General features: G+C 57.9%; 1 protein-coding gene across 3 annotated transcripts in view; it reads right to left on the minus strand.

Moving 5' to 3' along the window:
• Positions 1-1,378: 1,378 nt before the first annotated feature.
• Positions 1,379-20,324, minus strand: part of Cmklr1 (chemerin chemokine-like receptor 1) — a 36,813-nt gene continuing 17,867 nt past the window's right edge. For all 3 annotated transcript variants that reach the window (XM_069994647.1, XM_069994649.1, XM_069994648.1), the window contains 2 exons: positions 6,431-6,489; positions 1,379-4,809 (listed from right to left, as the gene is read on the minus strand). In XM_069994647.1, the coding sequence (XP_069850748.1) occupies positions 3,700-4,806 (1,107 nt within the window). In that variant the 5' untranslated portion in view covers positions 4,807-4,809; positions 6,431-6,489 and the 3' untranslated portion in view covers positions 1,379-3,699. The remainder of the gene's footprint in view (positions 4,810-6,430; positions 6,490-20,324) is intronic.

Raw genomic sequence — 20,324 nt, forward strand, 5'->3', positions numbered from 1 at the left:
CTCCCCCGGGGAAATGTGCGCACACAGAGGCCAAGCTGAGCCACAGTCCCAATTAATTCCCATCAACAACGCGACCGCTGAGCGCAAATGGCTCTGCGGTTGGCTTCCCACGAACTGCTCCCCTGGGAAAGCTGGGGAGCCTCTCCACGTCGCCCAAAGCTTTCTCCAGCTGTCTCCTGTCCAGGGGCCAGCGCGGCCCAGCGGAGCCCAACGCCACCCCCACCTCCCTTCCCCCGAGAGGCCCAGGAGCATCATCTGCGCATGTCCACATGTCCGTTCACTGCACACAGCTGTGAGGGCAAAGGTCACTGTTCACCCACCTCCCTCCCTGCCGCCCCCACCCCGTCAGCCCCCCAGAACTGCTGTTCTGTCCAGGGCTCCAGATGCTCCCCCATCAATCTGCCCTTCCCCCCTTTCTATGCTCTCCCTCCCTTCTTCCTTCCTTCCTTCCTTCCTTCCTTCCTTCCTCCTTCCTCCCTTCCTTCCCCGCTTCCTTCCCTTTCTCTTTCCCTGGAGAAGGTGGATCTCGGGCAGCAGACCCGGGTCCCAGCCTGGCTGCATCACCTCCACCATCCTGGTCACCACTGGATGGGACGGTCCGGTCTTCCCCCCAGCCACAGGTTTGGACCCACGGTATGATGACCCATGGTAGCTGCTCCCTGAGTGCCAGCTGCTTGGCTCTCATCATCTGTGAATTCTGTCCCTCCCCTCTTATCCCCAAGTACCCTCTTCTCTTCTTGTCCCTCTGCCTCTTGTCCCCAGGCCCCCTGGGGCCCCCACCAGGGGTCCCCTGCACTGGGCATGTCAGCTGCGGCAGGGATCACACACCTGAGTCCCAGGGGACGCTTGGAGACATGGGGGGGACGCCACAGGGGCAGGCTGGTGACACATGGGTGCTTGCAGGAAGCAAAGGTCAGAGCAGAAACCCTGGGGTCACATCCAGGAAGAGGGGAGCCTGGCTCCCAGGGGGAACAGCCAGCCTGGCCTGGGCTGCTGGTTACCAGCCCTTCCGAAGAACAGCCTGAACTGGCCTGCAGCTCGCGGGGCCCGGCCTTCACCTGGAAAGACCGTGGGCCTGGGTGTGAGGCCCTCACACCTGTCTCCAAGACCCGGGACAAACCCCACGGCACGTAGTTCCTCAGTTCCTCCATCTGGAAGCCCGGAGAGAGGCCCAGAGAGGGGCCGTGGGCCATCTTTTCACTCTCACACGTCCAAGTTCAGACTTGTGGAAGCAGCCAGACGCGCCAGCTTGGATCCATTCAGGGCTCCCTGGTCACAAGCCCGCAAGACCCATCTGGGAAGTGACTGTTCCTCCCTAATGACGTGGGATTCAAACAGCCCAGGCGGGAGGCAGCCAGGACAGCGGTTTATTGCCCCAGCCACGCAGTGACTCAGAAGAGGACAGAATGTATCGTCTCTGGCTTAGAGGGACAAAGGGCCTCGGGTCCACGGAAGCTGGCCCCCGCCAGGTTCCCCGCCCACCGGGGCCTCTCCACCCCCAGAGGCCTTGGGTAGGGGTGGGGGTAGAGAATTGGAACCACAGGGGAGTGGAGCGGGTGGGGCAGGGCAAGGCTTTGGCACCTGTCCAGGGTGCTGAAAGGCCCTGCCAAGTTGGATCAGTTCAAAAACTCCTCAGGAAGCTTCCTGCAGGCCGTGAATCTGCTCACATGAATCCACTGAAGAATCAATTCAAACACCTCTGGCAGACAGACACTAGCTGGTTTCCCTGGGGTGAGTTACTAAACCTCTCTGGGCCCCTACCAAGGTGAAAGAGAAGGAATTCTCTCGTTGTTACTGAGGTGGCAGGATAAATATGGGAAGTGCTCAATACTTCAAAGCTGCCACAGCAGGCTGGGATACTCTCAGTGAATAAATTCTCCCTGTCGGAAAGGACGGAGTCTGCGGCAGACCCCGCTGGCTGGATGCTGACTCCCAGAATTGCTGGGCAGGGAACTTCCTTCTTCCCCAAGGCTTTGGCTTTGTCATGGGTCGGTGGGGCAAAGTCCCTGGCTGCCCCCTGGAGTTGTGCCTTTCAGACCTTGTAGCTGCACAAGGGAGCAGGTTTTGGGGCCCGGTTCAAGCAGCTAGGTAGGGTTCAGGCTTTGCTTCAAGTCCATGGCCTAGCCCCCTCCCCCACCAGACACCATCTTCTCCTGGGAGATTCTCTAAGCCTGGTGTGTGTGTGTGTGCACGTGTGCGTGTGTCAGTCCTGGGGCTTGAACTCAGGGCCTGAGTGCTGTCCCTTAGATTTGTCACCCAAGGCTGGTGCTTTACCACTTGGGTCACAGCTCTACTTCTGGCTTTGGGAAGGTTAATTAGTTTGGGTTTTGTTTTTATTTTGTCGGTCGTGGGGCTTAAACTCTGGGCCTGGGCGCTGTTCCTCAGCTCTTCAGCTCAAGGCGAGCGCTCTACCACTTGAGACACAGAGCCACTTCCGGTGTTTTGAGTGGTTTATTAGAGATAAGAGTCTCAAGGACTTTCCTGCCCAAGCTGGCTTTGAACCGCAATCCTCAGGCCTCAGCCTCCTGTGTAGCACCCGGCATTAGTTTGGTTTTGTAAGTCTCACAGACTTGTGTGTTCAGCCTGGTTTCGAACCCTGATCCTCAGATCTCAAGCCCCTGTGTAGCTAGGATTATGGCTCCTTGGTGCTGTACTTGAAATGGTCTCCTGCAAGGCTTGGAGGACACAAACTAGAAGGAGAAAAGTCCCTTTCCTTTGCCTTCCTCCCCATGCCCTAGAAAGGCTGGACTCGAAGCACATAGCCAGAGCTAAGTGGGTGGAGAAGGAAGGAAGGAGGGAGGGAGGAAAGAGGGAGGGAAGAAAGGAAGGAAGGGTTCTGGTGATGGCTAAGGACTCAGCTGCCCCCCTTCAGCCTCTCTCCTGAGTAACAGTGCCAGGAGGCCCCGGGGGGCTGAAGCAAGAGGCTGCCGCCACCTGCACCCCGAAATGGCCTGCAGACTTTGCCCTGGGAAGTTTTAGAGTGAACTGTTCCATACCCACAACCTTTGCAAACCCCCCCCATCCTTTCCTGGGTCCCACATCCTGCTCACAGCTTCTCCCAGCCCATGGTGCCCTTGCAAAGAGCTCATGACACCCGAGGGCCGCATCTTCTCAGCTCCTCCAGAGAGGACCGTGGTTGAGAATTCACATTCCCCTCCCCATGAGCCGTGACCACAGGGGCAGGAGAGGGGCTGGCGGCTGTATGCGCGGCGTGTGGATGCATGCACACATGCATGTATGTATGGTGTATGTGTATAAGCATGCATGCATGCATGAGTGCGCATGGCCCCCCTGCTCACAGCAGAGGGCTTGCAGTGTCCAAGGCATTTCTGGGGCACACAGTAGACAGCTTAATCCTGTAGCCGGTGCCTACGGCAGTGCTTTGGAGAACTGCTCTTTTGCTCTTCTTTTTCTTCTTTCTTTGTCTTTTTTCTTTCTTTTTCTTTTTTTTTATTCTGTTGAGTTAGGCCGAGGCTGGTTCTCAGTGGTGCAGAGCGCAGACTGCTGGTTAGGGCTGGCCGTTGGCCATCTTCCCTGGAGAAAGAGTTTCCCGCCCTGGGTCCTCGGCCGAGAACGTGATTCGCTCTGCGTGCACTGCGGGTGGGTGCCCCCCCTCTTGAGGAAGGGCTCTGGCCTCGGTCCTGGGGTCGGGGTGCCCCCTGGGGCTCTCCCCGGAGGGGGCGGGGGGAAGGGGCACACTCAAAGCATGTTGGTCTCCCTCTCGGTCCCCGAAGCCCTCTCGTTCATGGACGACACCTTGGTGAAGCTCCTGTGGCTGGGGTAGCTGGACTGGCCGGTGTCATCGCTCAGAGCGTTGGCCAGGCGGGATAAAATGGCCACCTTGAACTTCTTGAAATCCTGACCCATGAAGACGTACAGGATGGGGTTCATGCAGCTGTTGGCGATGGCGATGGCAGTGGCCAGGGGCAGGACGAGGCCCAGGGTGGAGGCGGGCATGGGCGCGTGGTACAGCTCCAGCAGGTAGAGCGCGTGGTAGGGACACCAGCAGAGGAAGAAGGTGACGATGATGGCCACGATGACCTTGAAGGGCTTCTTGGTCTTGGTCAGGTGGTTGTGCCTGAGCTTGTAGACGATGATGAGGTAGCAGGCGGTGATGATCAGGAGAGGGACCAGGAAGCCACAGAGAAAGCGCGTCATGGTCACCCCCATGTGACGGCTGTACCCCGCCGAGCCCAGGTGGGGCTGGGTGGAGGGAGGCTGGTCGGCCGCCAGGCTGAAGTTGTTGAAGCAGATGATCTTCCCATGCAAGCGGGTCGTGTCCCGGAAAATGAGGGAGGGGGAGCTCAAGAAGAAAGCCAGGATCCAGATGACCACGCAGGCCGCGCAGGCCAGCCGGATGCTGCGGTGGTTCTGGGCCCAGACGGGGAGAAGCACGGAGACGCAGCGGTCCAGGCTGATGGCGGTGAGCAGGAAGACACTGGTGTACATGTTGTGGATGAGCAGGAAGTTGCTGATCTTGCACATGGTGAGCCCGAACACCCAGTGGTAGCGCATGGCCACGTAGACAATGTGGATCGGCAGGGAGATGTTGAAGAGGAAATCCGCCACGGCCAGGTTGAGGAACCAGATGGTGTTCACCGTCTTTTTGGTCTTAAAGTTGCCGATGACAATCACCAAACCGTTACCCAAGATGCCCAGGAAGCAGATGATGCTGTAGACGGCCACGAAAATCTCAATGGCACCGGTCTCCAGCAGAGACGAGTCCTCCAGCGCCACCACGGGGTCTAACTCATCCAGGTACTCATCGTCGTAAGCAGAGGAAGCATTGTAATCCAGATTCTCCATCCTCTGCAAGGGAGGCTCACGTCACAAGTGGCTCTTAGAAGCTGACCAGAGCCGGGCACTAGTGTCTGTCATCCCAATGACTCAGGAGGCTGAGCTCTGAGGATCGAGATTCAAAGCCAGCCCCGGGAAAGGAAAGCTTGAGAGACTCTGATCTCCCATGAATCACCAGAAAACTGGAAGTGGAGCTGTGACTCAACGTGGTAGAGCTCTAGCCTTGAACAAAAAATGGTTAAGGACAGCACCCAGGCCCTGAGTTCAAGCCCCACAACTGACAATAAAAAGAAAAACAAAAAAAAAAAAATCAGAGGCTGACCAGCCCCGGTGTGAGCAACCCTGGCCACCTTGGCTCAGAGGGAGGCCAGTTAGTGGTTTAACTATGCCTGGCCATTTCCTCTGGGGCTTTTTCCTCCCTCCCTCCCTTCTTTCCTTTCTTTCCTCTCACTGTGTTGCTGAGGATCAAACCCAAAGCCTTGAGTGTCCTAAGCAGACATTCTTAACACTGAGCTACGACCCCAGCCCTTTATTTTGTTTCCTTACCAAACACTTCTCCAACTACCTCCTACAAGCCAGGCACTGTTCTAAGAGCAGACATCTAGAATCTCGTGGCAGTCAGTACTGGGGTTTGAACTCAGGGCCTCATGCTTGCTAGGCAAGTGTTCTACTACTGGAGCCACGCCTCTATCCACCAAGCCACGCCCCTATCTATCTCTGAGCCACGCCCCTATCTCTGAGCCACGCCCCAGTCCTGACGTACATAAGCTTAAGTGTGCTTTTTTTTTTTTTTTGGTCTGTAATGGGACTTGAACTCAGGGCCTGGGCGCCGTCCCTGAGCTCTTTTGCTCAGCACTAGCACTCTACCACTTTGAGCCACAGCTCCTCTTCCAGTTTTCTGGCTGGTCCATTGGAGATAAGAGTCTCAGAGACTTTCCTGCCGGGGCTGGCTTTGAACCATGATCCTCAGATCACAGCCTCCTGAGTAGTGAGGATGACAGATGTGAGCCACCAGCGCCCAGCTCTAAATGTGTTCTTAACAATGTTTTCTACTTCTTTTGGGACCCGCTCTTCCCTAGAGTCTAGTCGTGGAGGTAATTATTCAATAAAGTCTCCCGCAGTGCTGGGTACAGTGACTCACACCTGTAATCGTGTGGGAAATGGAAACGCAAAGGATGTGGTTCCAGGCCAGCCAAAAACAAAAACAAAAAAACTGCTAGAGACTTCATCTTAACAACAACAAAAAGCTCGGCGTGGTGGTACAAGCCTGTCATCTCAGCGACAGCAGGAAGTATAAATAGGGGGGATGGCAGTCTGGGTTAGGCTGGGCAAACAACGGAGACCTTATCTCAAAAATAACCGGAGCAAAAAGGGACTGGAGGTGTTGCTGAAAACGGTCAGGCCCTGAGTTCAAATCTCAGTATAGACAGAAAAATAAAGTCCCTGGGTAATGAGACCATTACACCAATGCTGGGTAGAGTGGAGGGGAGAGGCCCCGTGCTGTGCACTTGGCCCCAGCCATGCTTCCAACACCCAGGGGGCAGCTGTGCCAGCCCCGCCCCCCATTCCCCACCCCCCGCCCCCTGCCCCTCCCTGCCCGGGGTCCCCTTGGGACACCAGTGTGGTCCCTTACCGTTCACCGTGACGTGTCCGGAGCTCCTCGGCGTGGGTCTCCACGGCAGCCGGGGACACCTGCGGGGTGGAGGAGAAAGGACGCAGGGTGAGGGGAGCAGAGCCCACGGTGGGCTCCACGTCGCTCCTCGCACCGGGTGGGAAGATACAGAAGGCCTGATCGCCCCTTCCTGCTGGGAAGACCCTGGCGGCACCGGAGCCTGCACCCCAGACACACAGCTCCCACCACCGACCAGCTCGGTCAGGGCGCAGGGAGGACGCGGGGGACAGCGTGTGGGCTCTGCTGGGCAGCTCACCCCCAGGGCGAGTCCCAGGAAATACAAGGGGATGCTGGGGGCACAGAGGCCCAAGAGGCCCTGCCCGGAGCACCTGCTCCGGAACCCGCACTGAATGCCCCGGGCAGGGACCGGGCTGGTGATGCTGCTTCTGCTTTTGCTCTACAACATGGATGCCCAGGCTGGGAGAAAGGAGCTGGGGCTCACCAGACCGCCCCTCCTCTGGTTATGGAGAATTTGGCACAGGCATCTCTTGTACAGATCGCAGGACTTGAACTTCACCCAGGCTGGTGCCAACTAGCTGGCTGGGAATCGCCCGATCCATGACATGGCAAGTGAGGCTGGGCGGCGTCAGAGATTGAGAAGGTCTCGTGGGGGTGTTGGCCTGGTGTTATATTTGCATGCATCTTATTTGCATGCATTTGCATATAGCTCCAGTCTCCTTTGATCTATCAGCTGTAGGTGACACCTACAGGCCACCCCCGTAATCCCAGCTACCCAGGAGGCAGAAATAGGAGGATAGCAGTTCCAAGCCAACCCGGGGCTGGGAATAAAAAGTGAGTGATGATGGGGCAGAACTTCAAGGGCAAGAAAAGGAAGGAAGGTCTGACCTGGAACATGGCTAAAGCACAAAAAGCTAGAGTTAAGGGTGGTGGGGGTCGACGCTCGTCTAATGAGCTCGAGGGGTCTGAGTTCAGGTTTCAGCCCTGTCTGCACACCTCCATCCGCCCTCACACATCCACACACACCACAAGAGCACGTGCATCCCCTGTGCACATATCCACTGAACAATTATTTGCAAGACACCACGTAACAACCCGCAGGGATAAACCCCCCCCAGCCTGCAGAGTGGGAAACCAAGTTTCGGAGAAGGGCGGGTCACCCGCCGGAGGCCAAGCAGGGAGGAAAGCTGACTCCAGAATTCCAGGTGGGAAGCCCACGGATGACCTCCACTTCCCCATGAAGCTACGCGGCAGACCCCAGTCTCAGCCGCCTCGGGCCCTCTCTCCTTTCACCTTGAATCCTGAGCACCAGGCCCGCCCCTCCCTTCCCGATCTGCCCAGCACAAGTCATGGACAGACCTTCTCTGGGCTTAGACATCTCTTCACGCTTCTCTCCAGGTCGCTACGAGCGGCTAAGGTCAAGAAAATTACCTCTGTCCCAGCTAAGGTCAAGAAAATTACCTCTGTCCTGGGTAACCCAGCAGCCCAGCCCTGCTTCCTTTGACGAAGACACCTGCCCACATGAGAAATAGAGCCCTGGAGAATTGTGTACAAAAGAGTGACACTGCTCCCCCCCTGAGAAACTGGGTTTTCTTCCTCTTTTCTAAACAGTGCAAGACTAACTCGTCCCGTTTCCCTTTTTCATGTGGCCACCAGGAAGCTCGGAGTCATGTGTCAGTCAGGTCCGTGGAGGCGATTTCTTGAGTTCTGCTAGCCTGCAAGTTTTCTGCACTGGTTCTTGGCGGGTCTTTACTTCTACACCTAACTCTGTTTCATGTTTAATGTGGCTTCTTGGGAGACCTAATACGTGGGCAGACACATGCTGACCGCCCTGTGGTCACCCTCTCCCCATATCCCAGGATCCCCTGCTCCTCCCCCTCCCCCCACAGCTCCACTTTCCTGAGCATTTTAGGGACTGTATCCCCCTCCCCCAGTTTCCAGGCCCATCTGTCTGAGGTCTGGGGGACACACGGGGGTCAGCTGCCTCCCTTCCCATCCCCCACAGCGCCCCAGGGGCGCATGAGCAAGCCTGGCCCTGCTCTTGGGGGTCTTCCTGCGGCCTGCAGCTCACGGCCCATCTGGCATCCAGCGCAACTCACCTGAGTCACACGCCCCAGGATGGCCTTTGACCCCGCGGGTCAGTCCCTGGACAGACCCAAGGAGAAGAGGCCGGGGAGGCCGGACCCACACAGGGTGTGGGTGCCTGGGCCAGTCCCTGCCCTGCTCAGGGCCTGGGGACAAAGGAGATGAGAATCCAGAGACAGATCAATCCTTCCCGGTCCCCAGACAAGCCACGACCCCCACACACAGGGCCCCCCACCACCACCACGTGGGTGCGCGCACATACACACACACACACACACACACACACACACACACGCTCATTCCCTCCCAGCATCGGCAAGCATGAGGGAGAAAAATCCCCCCAAACACCAGTCTGGTCAAGACCGCAGGAGATGGGGCATGGGGCGCCCTTGCTCATGGCGGGGAGCAAAGCCGGGGAGAAACCAGGACAGTGGAGCCCCGTCCGCAAGGCACCTGTGAAGGGCGGCCACCTCCAAAAGACACAAGCGCTTTTCCCAGGGTGTCGAAGCCGCTAGTCCTTGGCAGATTCCTTCTACGAGGCCAGGCGTGGTGGCGCATGCCTACAATCCCAGCACTCGGGAGGCTGGAGCAGGAGGATCGTCACTTCAAGGCCAGCCTCGGTGACCTAAGTAACACTGCCCCAACTGCAAAACATATTTTTAACACGCGCAGAGTCGTCCCCCACCCCCCACATCCACGTGGAAGGGGAACATCGAAATCTGAGACGAAGGACAAAGTGAACCCATGTAAAAACAACCCCAACAAATAAACTTTACACCTGGGGGGAGGGGATGGAGAGCTGAGGCAGGAAAAAAGTGTGGGGAAAATGGACAGTGGGTAAGAACATACGACCAGAAAAGCACTCGCTCACTGCCTGACATGCCACTCTAGCCCCGCTGCACAGCCCTTGGACAATAAGATTCCATTCAAAAGCAGAGTCTTGATACCTACCCTCTTCTCGATTCTCAATGCACACGGCGCTACTTACGTCGACGGGTTTGTCATACAGACATGTGGAAACAGTTCTGTGCTCTTTACATTCCCAAATGGATAGAAGAGACACCGGTTCCCCTAAGCCACCAGGTTCCAAGCCACCATTTACAAACTACTGTTGAAATCGTTTTGTTCAGCTATGTCTGTCGGAACCCCGATACTCATTTGAAACTGCAAACTAGGAGAAAGCCTGGCGATGAAATATGCCCCAAGTCGGAAACCCTCTCATTTTCACACACCTGTCGTAACTGTGAGCAAGATTCTCACGTGACAGCCTTCCTCGTCTGTAATCAAATTCTTCAACTCTATTGATTACATAGGCATCCTAACCACTAATAAATATATATATATATATATTTTGGCAAGGTAGATCTTCCTGAAATGCGCTTCAAAGGCTCTTCCATTCAGCAGTAGGGATGCTGTGCATCAGGAATGCCGAATGAACTATAATTTGGTGATGGTGGGGGCCATAAATATGCAGGCAAGTTACACAAGTTGAAAACAAAGTTAGATTCATCGGGTATGGTTTCATGAAAAGAGCCGTGAATTATGGTCCGAAGCTACAGCCCTAATCTTCTTTGAACATTTTAGAAATATACCGGAAAAAATCTCTAACGATGCATGTATTCTTGTCTGAGATAGTGTATGCACACCTGCAAAAATCTGTTTTTCTCCCTTCCCTAATTCACATTAATGTACATGTAATACACGGTGTACCAAAATCAAACACCAGTTTTCTGGTGGTTCATTGGAGATAAGAGTCTCACGGACTTTCCTGCCAGGCGGGCTTTGGACTGCAATCCTCAGATCTCAGCCTCCTGAGTAGCTAAGGGTTACAGATGTGAGCCACCGGCATGTGGCTAACTTCATTCTTACTATTAACCAAGCGTGCAGACAGTTCTCACTATATTCTGGCCATGGTACCAGATGCTGCTGCAGCTGCCGCCGAGGAATTGGAGGCACAGAGAGGGTAAGCCATGGGCCTGAGGTTGCACAGCGCTGGTAAAGCCAGAGAGATCAAATGAACCATTCTGCCTAAGAGGAGGAAGCTCAGATATGGGCAGCGGTGTGTGGATGGGGGGTGGGGTGGTTAGGCTCAAACCCAGTTCGTGCAGAATTGCCAAACTCACTTCCTTGGAACCTTCCAGAACCTTTTGCCCTTTGCCCTGGTGGAAAGCCCGAGAGGCCCCCACAAGCTCCATGTGTCTGGCTCTGGGGTGTGGACCCCTCCCCAGGCCCTCGGAGAGTGAATGCTTCCCACATGTGGACGTATGTGTGCGTGTGGCCTTGGTTGCTGCCCTCCCGAGAGCCGGGACCATTACACACACTCACACACACACACACAGGGCCTCTTCCCTGGCCTGGTCACTGCGAGCACAGAGACTCGAACCCAGGACCCCCCACCGCACCTCCCCCCCGCTCCTCAGGCTGCTCCCAGATGGCCTGTGTCCCCACAGGCTCCGGGGACACGAGGCCAGGAGACATCTGGACAGCAGCTGTTTGCCATCTGCTCTGCCCTCTCCCAGCGTGAGCCCTGTCCCTCCCTCCCTCCCCCTCCCGTGTCCCCATCTCCCCCCCCAGCTCCTTCTCCTCCTGTGCCCCCATCCCCTCCCCTCCCCCCTCACCACCCCCTGCCTCACGGGGCTCACACCCTTGGCTGTCCAGCCTGCCGTCTGCCTTCCCGCAGTCTGCCTCTCACCAAACACCAGAGCCTTATCAGCTGGGCGTGGGAGCCCCTGGGGAAGGGGGGGAGGGAGGGGGGAGGGAGGGCAGTCCTTCCTTCTGGCAAACGGCCTGGCTCCGTCCCAGCCCCTCCCTTCCTGCCCGGCCTGCGGGCGGCCCACACCCCACCCTCTCAGGAGCTGGAGGGAGGCCCTTGGAAGACATCCTCGTGGCTGGGGAGAAACTGAGGCCTGGAGTGGGGGAGCACCCACACCTGTGTCCTCTCACACACGGTGCACCCCGAACGGCAACCGTGCCTGGCGCCTCAGACGCCTCAGACGCAGGCCGAGACTGGCGGGGATTTGCAGAGGGAAGCACAGACAGACATGACTGCCCAGGACGCACAGCAGTGCGCGCGCGTGCATGAGCGTGTGCTGCATGAGTGTGCTGCGTGCATGAGCGTGTGCTGCATGAGTGTGCGTGCATGAGCGTGTGCTGCTGAGCGTGTGCGTGCATGAGCGTGTGCTGCTGAGCGTGTGTGTGCATGAGCGTGTGCTGCTGAGCGTGTGTGTGTGCATGAGCGTGTGCTGCTGAGCGTGTGTGTGCGTGCATGAGCGTGTGCTGCATGAGTGTGTGTGTGTGCATGAGCGTGTGCTGCATGAGCGTGTGTGTGCGTGCATGAGCGTGTGCTGCTGAGCGTGTGTGTGCGTGCATGAGCGTGTGCTGCTGAGCGTGTGTGTGTGTGCATGAGCGTGTGCTGCTGAGCGTGTGTGTGCGTGCATGAGCATGTGCTGCTGAGCGTGTGTGTGTGTGCATGAGCGTGTGCTGCATGAGTGTGTGTGTGCGTGCATGAGCGTGTGCTGCTGAGCGTGTGTGTGTGCATGAGCGTGTGCTGCATGAGTGTGTGTGTGTGCATGAGCGTGTGCTGCATGAGTGTGTGTGTGTGCATGAGCGTGTGCTACATGAGTGTGCGTGCATGAGCGTGTGCTGCATGAGTGTGTGCGTGCATGAGCGTGTGTTGCATGAGTGTATGTGTGTGTGCGTGTGTGCATGAGCATGTGCTGCATGTGTGTGCATGAGTGTGCTGCATGAGTGTTGTGTGCATGCACGAGCATGTGCTGCATGCATGTGTGTGAGTGTGCATGAGCGTGTGCTGCATGAGTGCATGCGTGCATAAGCGTGTGCTGCATGTGTGTGTGCATGAGTGTGTGCTGCCTGAGTGTGCATGCATGAGCATGTGCTGTATGAGTGTGTGTGTATGTGTGTGTGCAGGTGCTGCATGAGTGTGTATGTGTGTGTGTGCTGCATGAGTGTATGTGTGTGTGCATGTGCTGCATGAGTGTGTGCGTGCATGAGCGTGTGCTGCATGTGTGTGTGCGTGCATGAGTGTGTGCTGCATGAGTGTGTGTGCGTGCGTGAGTGTGCTGCATGAGTATGTGTATGTGTGTGCATGCATGAGCGTGTGCTGCATGAGTGTGTGTATGTGTGTGTGTGTGTGCACCAGCAGGACCTGAACTCAGGATCTGGGTGCTGTCCCTTAGCTTTTGTGGGCTCAAAGCTGGTGCTCTACCACTTGAGCCACCGCTCCACTTCTGGCTTTTTGGTATTTCATTGGAGATAAGAGTCTCATGGGCTCTTCTGCCCAGGCTGGCTTTGAGCCACCATGCTCCCCAGTAACCAGGATGCACGGTGTGAGCCACCGGTGCCCAATCCTGCTCAGCTCTCAAGTGTCGACTTAGGGTTTGGACCACAGACTCTCTGACCACAGAGCCCCCGGCAGCCTCCAGCCGTGGCTGAAACACTTGGCCCTGAAGCACACCAGGAGCCCGGCGTCTGCAGTCCCCACAGCCCCTGCGGAGGGAGTTTCTGGATGGGCAGAGACGATGGCTCCAGGGCCCTGTGTGCGCATGTGCGGGTGGATTGCAAACCCTACATCCCCAGACTCTGAGAGACGGGCGCCTGGAAGCCACTGCGGGCATCTGCAGATGTTGCAGCCGCAGGCCTGGCTGCCCGGCCCGGGGACAGAATTAGCCGTGGTGGGAGAAAGTTTCCTCCCTGGTCCCACGCCCCCGCGTGGCGAGCAGGCTGTCAGCCAGGCCCCGCCCGGCTTCCCCTCCCTCCTCCCCCCCCCCCGCCCACCCCTCGCTCTCAAGCTTGGGCGGCCTCAGGCTGGAGCTTCGAGCCCCAAAAGGATGGACAGAAGCAAAGAGATCCCAGGATGTCCTCTGGAGCAGACGGGCACACGGCTGGAGACTCCTGCTATCCCCTGGTGACTGAGAGCCATCTCTAGTACCAGGGATCGCCGGGCCCAAAGGACACAGAGATGTCCAACTCCCGCCCCCCCCCACTGGGCCCCACACCCACACCACACTCTGCCCCTCAGCCCAGGGGTGGCGGGTCTGCTGGCCTGGCAGGGCCATCGAAACCCTCTCCTGTCCACCCTGGGGTCCAGCCTTCCCTAGGCTGTGCTCTTGTCATCTTGACCATCCTGGGTAGAGAGTCCATGTTTCCTTCCAACCCCTGACTCAGAAATGAGATTCTGAGGCCAGGGGCTGTTGGTTCATGCCTGTCATCCTAGCTACTCAGGAGGCTGAGACCTGAGGATCGCAGGTTCAAAGCCAGCCCAGGCAGCAAAGTCCATGAGACTCCTTATCTCCAATGAACCAGCAAAAAGCCAGAAGTGGCGCTGTGGCTCAAGTGGTAGAGTGCTTGCCTTGAGTTGAAGAGTTCAGGGGCAGCGCCCAGAGGTCAAGCCCCAGGATTGACCAAAAAAAAAGCCGTAAGGGGAGCTGCGGCTCAAGCGGCAGAGCTGATCTGAGTTCAAGCCCCAAGACTGCCACAAAAAGAAAAGGAAGAAACTAGATTCTTGGTACCTCCCCTTCCTGAACCCCACATTCACCCCATCCTGTCCAGAATTCAGCTCACCTGCAGGGCCACCATTGGCTCCTGGCCAGGCTCTGCTCTGGCTCGGGTACATCTTCCCTGCCAAGCACCCCCCTCCCACTCCACTTCCAGAAAGCTCAAGTTGAAAAGCTTGATTGGTAGCCTGGGGCAGGGCTGATGGGAGGAAGTGAGGTCCCAGGGGCGGGTCTTCAAAGGACCTTCCTGTCTCCCTGCACTTCCTGGCCTCCATGAGGAAAGGGCTTCCTCTACCAGGAGCTCCTGCCATGATGCTCTTGCCTTGCCACAGGGCCTGAAATTCCTGAGCCCCAGTAAACCTTCCTTCTTCTGAAGCTAACTTGTCTCAGGTCTGTGTTACAGTAGCAAGAGGCATAGTTTCAAAGACACAAGCCTCTGTGTGTTGTGACCTGCTTACAGTCCTGTCCTCAGCCTAACACCCAGGCCAACTCTTTGCTAAGGTCCCTAGCTGGGGTTTAGGCCTGCGCTGAGGCTCCGCCCTCGCCCGGGATTCTCACCTGCTCCCGGTTCCATAGGCTCGAGTACCGGGCAGGCCTCCCCTTACATGACAGTCCCGGGCCCCCTGGGAGAGACCACCCCCCAGCAGCCAGCCCCAGCCCCTACAGGACCCCGGCCTGACCGCGTGCACGGACGCCTCTCCTCCCAGGCTTGGGAGACCCTCCCACGGCCCACCCCCTCCCCAGTCCATAGGTCCAACGCACGCAGGCCCAGTACCACCCGCCCCGCCAGCTGCGTATGGAGCCCAGCAGCAGGGCTATGCCTCAGTGGGGCCCGAGTTCTGTAAACACATCTGGATCGTGTACTCTAACCTGAGCTCGGTTAATCCCAGACACAGCCGGAGTCCATCATGCTCTTAATCCACAGTGACCGTGTGGGCTGCTGGGGATGCGGTCGCCCGAGGTTGCCAGGAACCAGCCGATGGCACGCAGGGCAGCAGAAGGGGCCCCCTGAGGGGCTGGTATCTCCCCCCATGCCCCAGCCTCCAGCACACATCCAGGCCGACCCAACCACCCACCCCTTCTTCCTCCAACCCTGCCTGGGGGGGGAGACCCAGGCTCAGCTTTCCTGAATCCCTGCTCTTAACCCTCTTCTTGCCAGGCTCCCCTGTGTCGCTCTGTCAGATGAACTCACAGCAGAGCCATCCACCTACGAGAGACACTGCAAGGAGCTGGGGGGGGTGCATAATGATCACCACAGGAACTCCATCTCACTGAACACCTATTATGTGCCAGTCACTGAGAGGGCCTTGGTGATCATCCACTCAGCCAGAACTGGAGGTATGATGGCCACGGAAGAAGCGGAGGACTGGGCAACATCGAGAGCCTTCCCCCAGGTCCTGTGGCTAGTGAGAGACAGAACTCTGTTTAAGAATCTAGCCAGGCTCAGCCAGGCACTGGTGGCTCACGCCTGTCATCCTAGCTACTCAGGAGGCTGAGATCTGAGGATCACGGTTCAAAGCCAGCCTGGGCAGGAAAGTCCTTGAGACTCCTATCTCCAATAAATCACCAGAAAACTAGAAGTGGTGCTGTGGCTCAAGTGGTAGAGCACTAGCCTTGAGCTGAAGAGCTGAGGGACAGTGCCCAGGCCCAGAGTTCAGACCCCACAACTGACAAAACAAAACAAGAATCTAGCCAGGCTCAGCAGCACATACCTGTAATCCCAGCTATTTGAGAAGCTGCTTAAGTAGAAGGAGCTAAAGCAAAAGGGACTGAAGGCATTGGCTCAAGCGGTAGAGCATTTGTCTAGCAAGCACAAGGCCCTGAGTTCATGCACCAGAGCCAGCGCCAATAACAACAACAAGAAGTCTAATGCCAATACTATTATACTTTCCACAAGCCCTACTTAGCAAACATCCTTAGAACTATCTCTGACCCCTTGAGACCTCAGTTTCCCCATCTATAAAACAAAGAGGTTGGCGTTACCGCCTTCTCTCTGAGGCCTTGGTAGACAGCGGGAGCCCTGGACCACGAGAAGAGAGAGGCCACCATTCTGAACCCACGCATAGGCTGTGGTCTCGGAGTTTGGCAACCAGCCTGGAGGCTGAGGAGAGGCGGGAGCCGGGACACACGGCCCTGGGGTCCTGTCCTGCCACCCCCTCCCACCCCCGCACCTCCCCCCCCCCCCCCGCAGCTCTGCCCCACCTTCCTCCCCTCCCCCTCGCCCTCTCTCCTCAGCCCTTCTGAGCCTTTTCTCACCACTCCAGCCCTCTAAGCGGAAGCATGGCTACAGACTTGCAGGCCAGGCTCCGTGGCTCACGCCTGTCATCCCCGCTACTCAGGAGGCAGAGGTCTGAGGATCACGGTTCAAAACCAACCCAGGCAGAAAAGCTTGTGAGACTCTTATCTCCAATTAACGACAAAAAGCCAGAAGTGGAGCCGTGGCTCAAGCGGTAGAACATCAGCCTTGAGCAAAACCTAAAGGACAGTGCTCAGGCCTTGAGTTCTAATCCCAGGACCAGCAAACATGGGCAAGCACCCTCTCTCCCTCCCTCCTCCTTCTCTCTCCCCCCCCCTCTCTCTCACACACACACACACACACACACACACAAGCTTAGTGAAGAAGTAGCCAAACCTCCCTGCCTCTGTTTCCACACCTGAGACCCACCTAGGCCATGGAAGAAAATGGCCCGCATGGCACCCAGCAAATCAGCCCTTGGGGGGTCTCCCCCTGCTCTCCCACTGCACAGACAAGAGCCCCCGAGGTCCGGGTCATTTCCCCAGGCTCCGCCAGGGGTGAGCAACGCCGGGTCTCCAGGCTGGGTCCCATCCCCCCTGCTGCCAGGCCCCCTGCCATCCCGCCACGGGCCACGCAGAGCCTGGCTTGAATCCCAGCCCCACACTTCCCGGCTGGGCGCCTTTAGAGTACATTACTTCACCTCTCTGGGCGCAGTCGAGCTGTGGGAATGAGAAAACGCAGGCTGAGCCCGAGCTGGCCACGCTCCAGGGTCCGCTCCCGGCCGCTCGGATGAGAAACACGGCCGCCCACCCGCAGGACGGTGTTTATAGGAATCTCACCCTCTGCGGCTCTAGCCACGATCACCGTCACCCCCTCCCCGCCCCCCCAAGCCCCCCAACCACACTTAATCACACCCCTGACTTGCACGCACGCTCGCTCCTCAGAACTCCGTCTCCCTGTGTTCGTGGATTTGGAGGGAAGGCGGGGTCATGTTGGGGAAATGGGTGTCTGCTCCCCCCCACACACACACATCCCAGGAGCAAAGGAGAGTGGGCAGCACGCCCCCCACCCCCGCAGCCCTTCCCGGGGCCCAGCTGTCTGTGCACATCTGGCTTTGGACGCCCCTGAGAGGCCCCCACCCCGGCGGGGACAGGAAATGTGTCCGCCTGGGCCCTGGAGCTGTGTGGTTTGGCACCTGGGCCTAGGACGGGTCAGAAAACAGAGGGGCCATTGCAGGGCGTCCAGCGCCCCTCCCAGGCGGGCTGACTCAGCCCCCCACACTGGGCCAGGCTCCCAGCACCCGGGATTCCGCCCTCCAGCCCTCTCCTCCCGTGTCCCCCCATTCCCCCCCCCCCCAGCCTTCAAAACACCCACCCGGCGCCCGCATCTGAGAAGGTAGAGAGCAAGAGCGGCATCCGGGAGCCCTGGGGGGTGGGGGGGCGCAGGTCGCCGACACCAGCCACAAAAGACAGCGAAGCCGGACACCGGCGGCTCACGCCTGTCATCCCAGCTACTCAGATCTGAAGATCACGGTTCGAAGCCAACCTGGGCAGGAAAATCCATGGGACTCTTATCTCCAATAAACTACCCAGAAAGCTGACACTGGGGCTCAAGTGGTAGAACACTCTGCCTTGCACACAGAGTGGCTCGGGGACAGCGCCCAGGCCCTGAGTTCAAGCCCCAGGACCAGGAAGAAAAAAAAAGGAAGTGAACATGTCTGAAAGCAAGCAGGCTGCCTAGGCCGGAAGGCCAGCTCTCCTGTGTGACCTGAGACACATCACCCTAACCTCTCTGTGCTTCTGTTTCCTCATCCAAAGACCAGGCCTAGAAGATGGAAGCCTGGGGGGGGGTAAATATTAAAGAGAGACTCACAGCGGGTGATGATAGGTGCTGCATATAAACTGCAAAGAGAACTGAATATTTAAAGTTGAGGGAGGCTGGGTGAAGTAGAAGGTTCTAGAAGCCGTGAGAAGTGGCACTGAGTGGAGCTCTGCGTGACTAAGGGGAAAGGGAGACAGGCCACCTCCTTGTTCTCTAGGAAGTAGAATGAGCACGTGTAAAGGTCCTGGGGCAGGAGCAGATGTAGTAGGTACAACAAACAGCACAGATTCACTCATGAACGGGCATCTTCCAGGTGCCACCCTTCGTGCCCAATGCTGCTGGAATAAGATGGCCCAGGCCCTGCTCCGAGTGTGAGGACAGATCACAACGCAGGCACATGAGATGCCACTCAAGTCCAGACTTGCAGCAAACTGGCCGTGTGGGTCTGGCCTGTAGACAAAGCGGGGTTTCCATAGCCCTCACCCCTCCCTGGTGTCCCGCTGAGCTTGCCTGAGTCTCTGCTATTGCAGAAAGAAGTCCAGAGAGAGAGAGAGGAAGGGAGGGAGGGAGGGAGGGAGGGGAGCCGGTCCTTCTGGCTTCTCAGCCCCTTAGTCACTGGTGCTCCATGCCTGTGGCCTTGGCTCTGTGTATGGAGAATGTGGCTGGGGAATCACGGGGGGCTTCCTGGAGGAGGTGACATTGGAGCTGAGTTTCACAAGGCTTTAAGTCTTTGCCAGAGGGAGCCCTGGCAAGTTGGAGACTTGATAAAGTGTAGTTAAGGGGTGCAAAGAGCAGGTGTGAGGATGGTGGGAAAGAAGGCAGGACCAAGAGCCCCCCCCCTTTATGGAGTGGGCACCAAAGCCGGGCACGGGGCCTGGGCACTGGGGTGGACTGCCCCCCCCCGGAATTCCCAGGCTTCTGTCCAGGCAGCTGACAAACGGCCGGTACTGTTGCCAGGAGGCAGGATGGAGGAGCCCGAGACCCCACCCTGTTCCCAGGCGCTGGGGAGTCCGGCCAGGATGCCCTCTGCACCCCAGAACCCGGCCTCGACTCCCCGACAACCTCTTCCTGCCCACCCTCCGCAGAAACCGGAAAGCTGGTTGGAACCCAGAGAACATTCCAGACTCCTGGAAGTCACCCCAGGAGAGTCTGGAGGGCGGGGTCCGTCGCCTCTGGTGATGGGCGGTGGCCGAGGGCCAGCTGGGCCCCGGCCCTCCCAGCAGGCTGACCCCGGCCGGGCCGGGCGGTCCACGCTGCACACAGGGAAGGAAACACACTCAAACCAGGGCATCCTTCAGCAATGGGGTTGAGAAAGGCAGAACTTCCAGAAAGATCCATGGAGTCGTTTGAAAGCTCTGCCTTTTGTTCTGTTCTCTTTTTTTTTTTCACGAAAGGGAACCAGAGCAACCTGGGCTGTGTTGGTGTGGCCCAGGCCCTGGGCGACCCCCAAGCCAGGGGTCCCCCCACTCTCTGGAAGCGGCCACTTCCCCCTTGATGGGAGCAGGAGTGACAGCCACACCCCCCCCAGGTCAGAGACACCGCCCTCCCCAGACACTGCTCATGGGGTGCTTCCGCGCTGGGTTGTTGGGGTGCTGGTGGGTGGGGGGCGGTGGAACAGGGTTCATCCATATAAAAAGAACAGGCAGGAGGAAGGGGAATCAGGAGGGGCCAGGCCGCAAAGATCCCCGTGACAAGTAAACATCCCACCCGAGCCGGGCGCTAGGCGCACACCTGTCATCCGAGGTCCTCGGGAGGCTGAGGCCTGAGGATCCCAGTTCAAAGCCCGCCTGGGCAGGGAAGTCTGTGAGACTCTGATCTCCAGTGAGCCACCAAAAAAAAGAGCCAGAAGTGGAGGGTGGAAATGGAGGCAAGGACAGGAGAAGGCTGGGGAACAGAGAGATCTGGAGACAAGCAAAGGGGACCAGGAGGGTAGAATGTCTCGCCCTTGTCCTGGTGGACACAGCCCGGGGCGCTGAGATAACAGAGGACATTCCTGGGGCTGGTGACAGGATTTCCACACTCCCTAGAGACCAGGGAGCCAGGCGGAGCCCTCAGAACGAGGGAGGGCGGGCAGGTCGTGACCTCACCTTTGGTATAAGAAGCCAAGGGCCACCGGGCCCTGGCTGGACAGCCCCCTCCCCGGGCAGTGCTCACCAGGGGCTCTGGCTGACAGTAATGGAGCAGTTTGATTGATTAATTCATGCATTCTCTTTTTCATTGGTGGTGGCTGGGATGGGACCCC

This window comes from Dipodomys merriami, unplaced genomic scaffold (genome assembly GCF_024711535.1).
Source record: "Dipodomys merriami isolate MVZ:Mamm:240054 unplaced genomic scaffold, mDipMer1.0.p SCAF_45, whole genome shotgun sequence".
NCBI lineage: Eukaryota > Metazoa > Chordata > Mammalia > Rodentia > Heteromyidae > Dipodomys > Dipodomys merriami.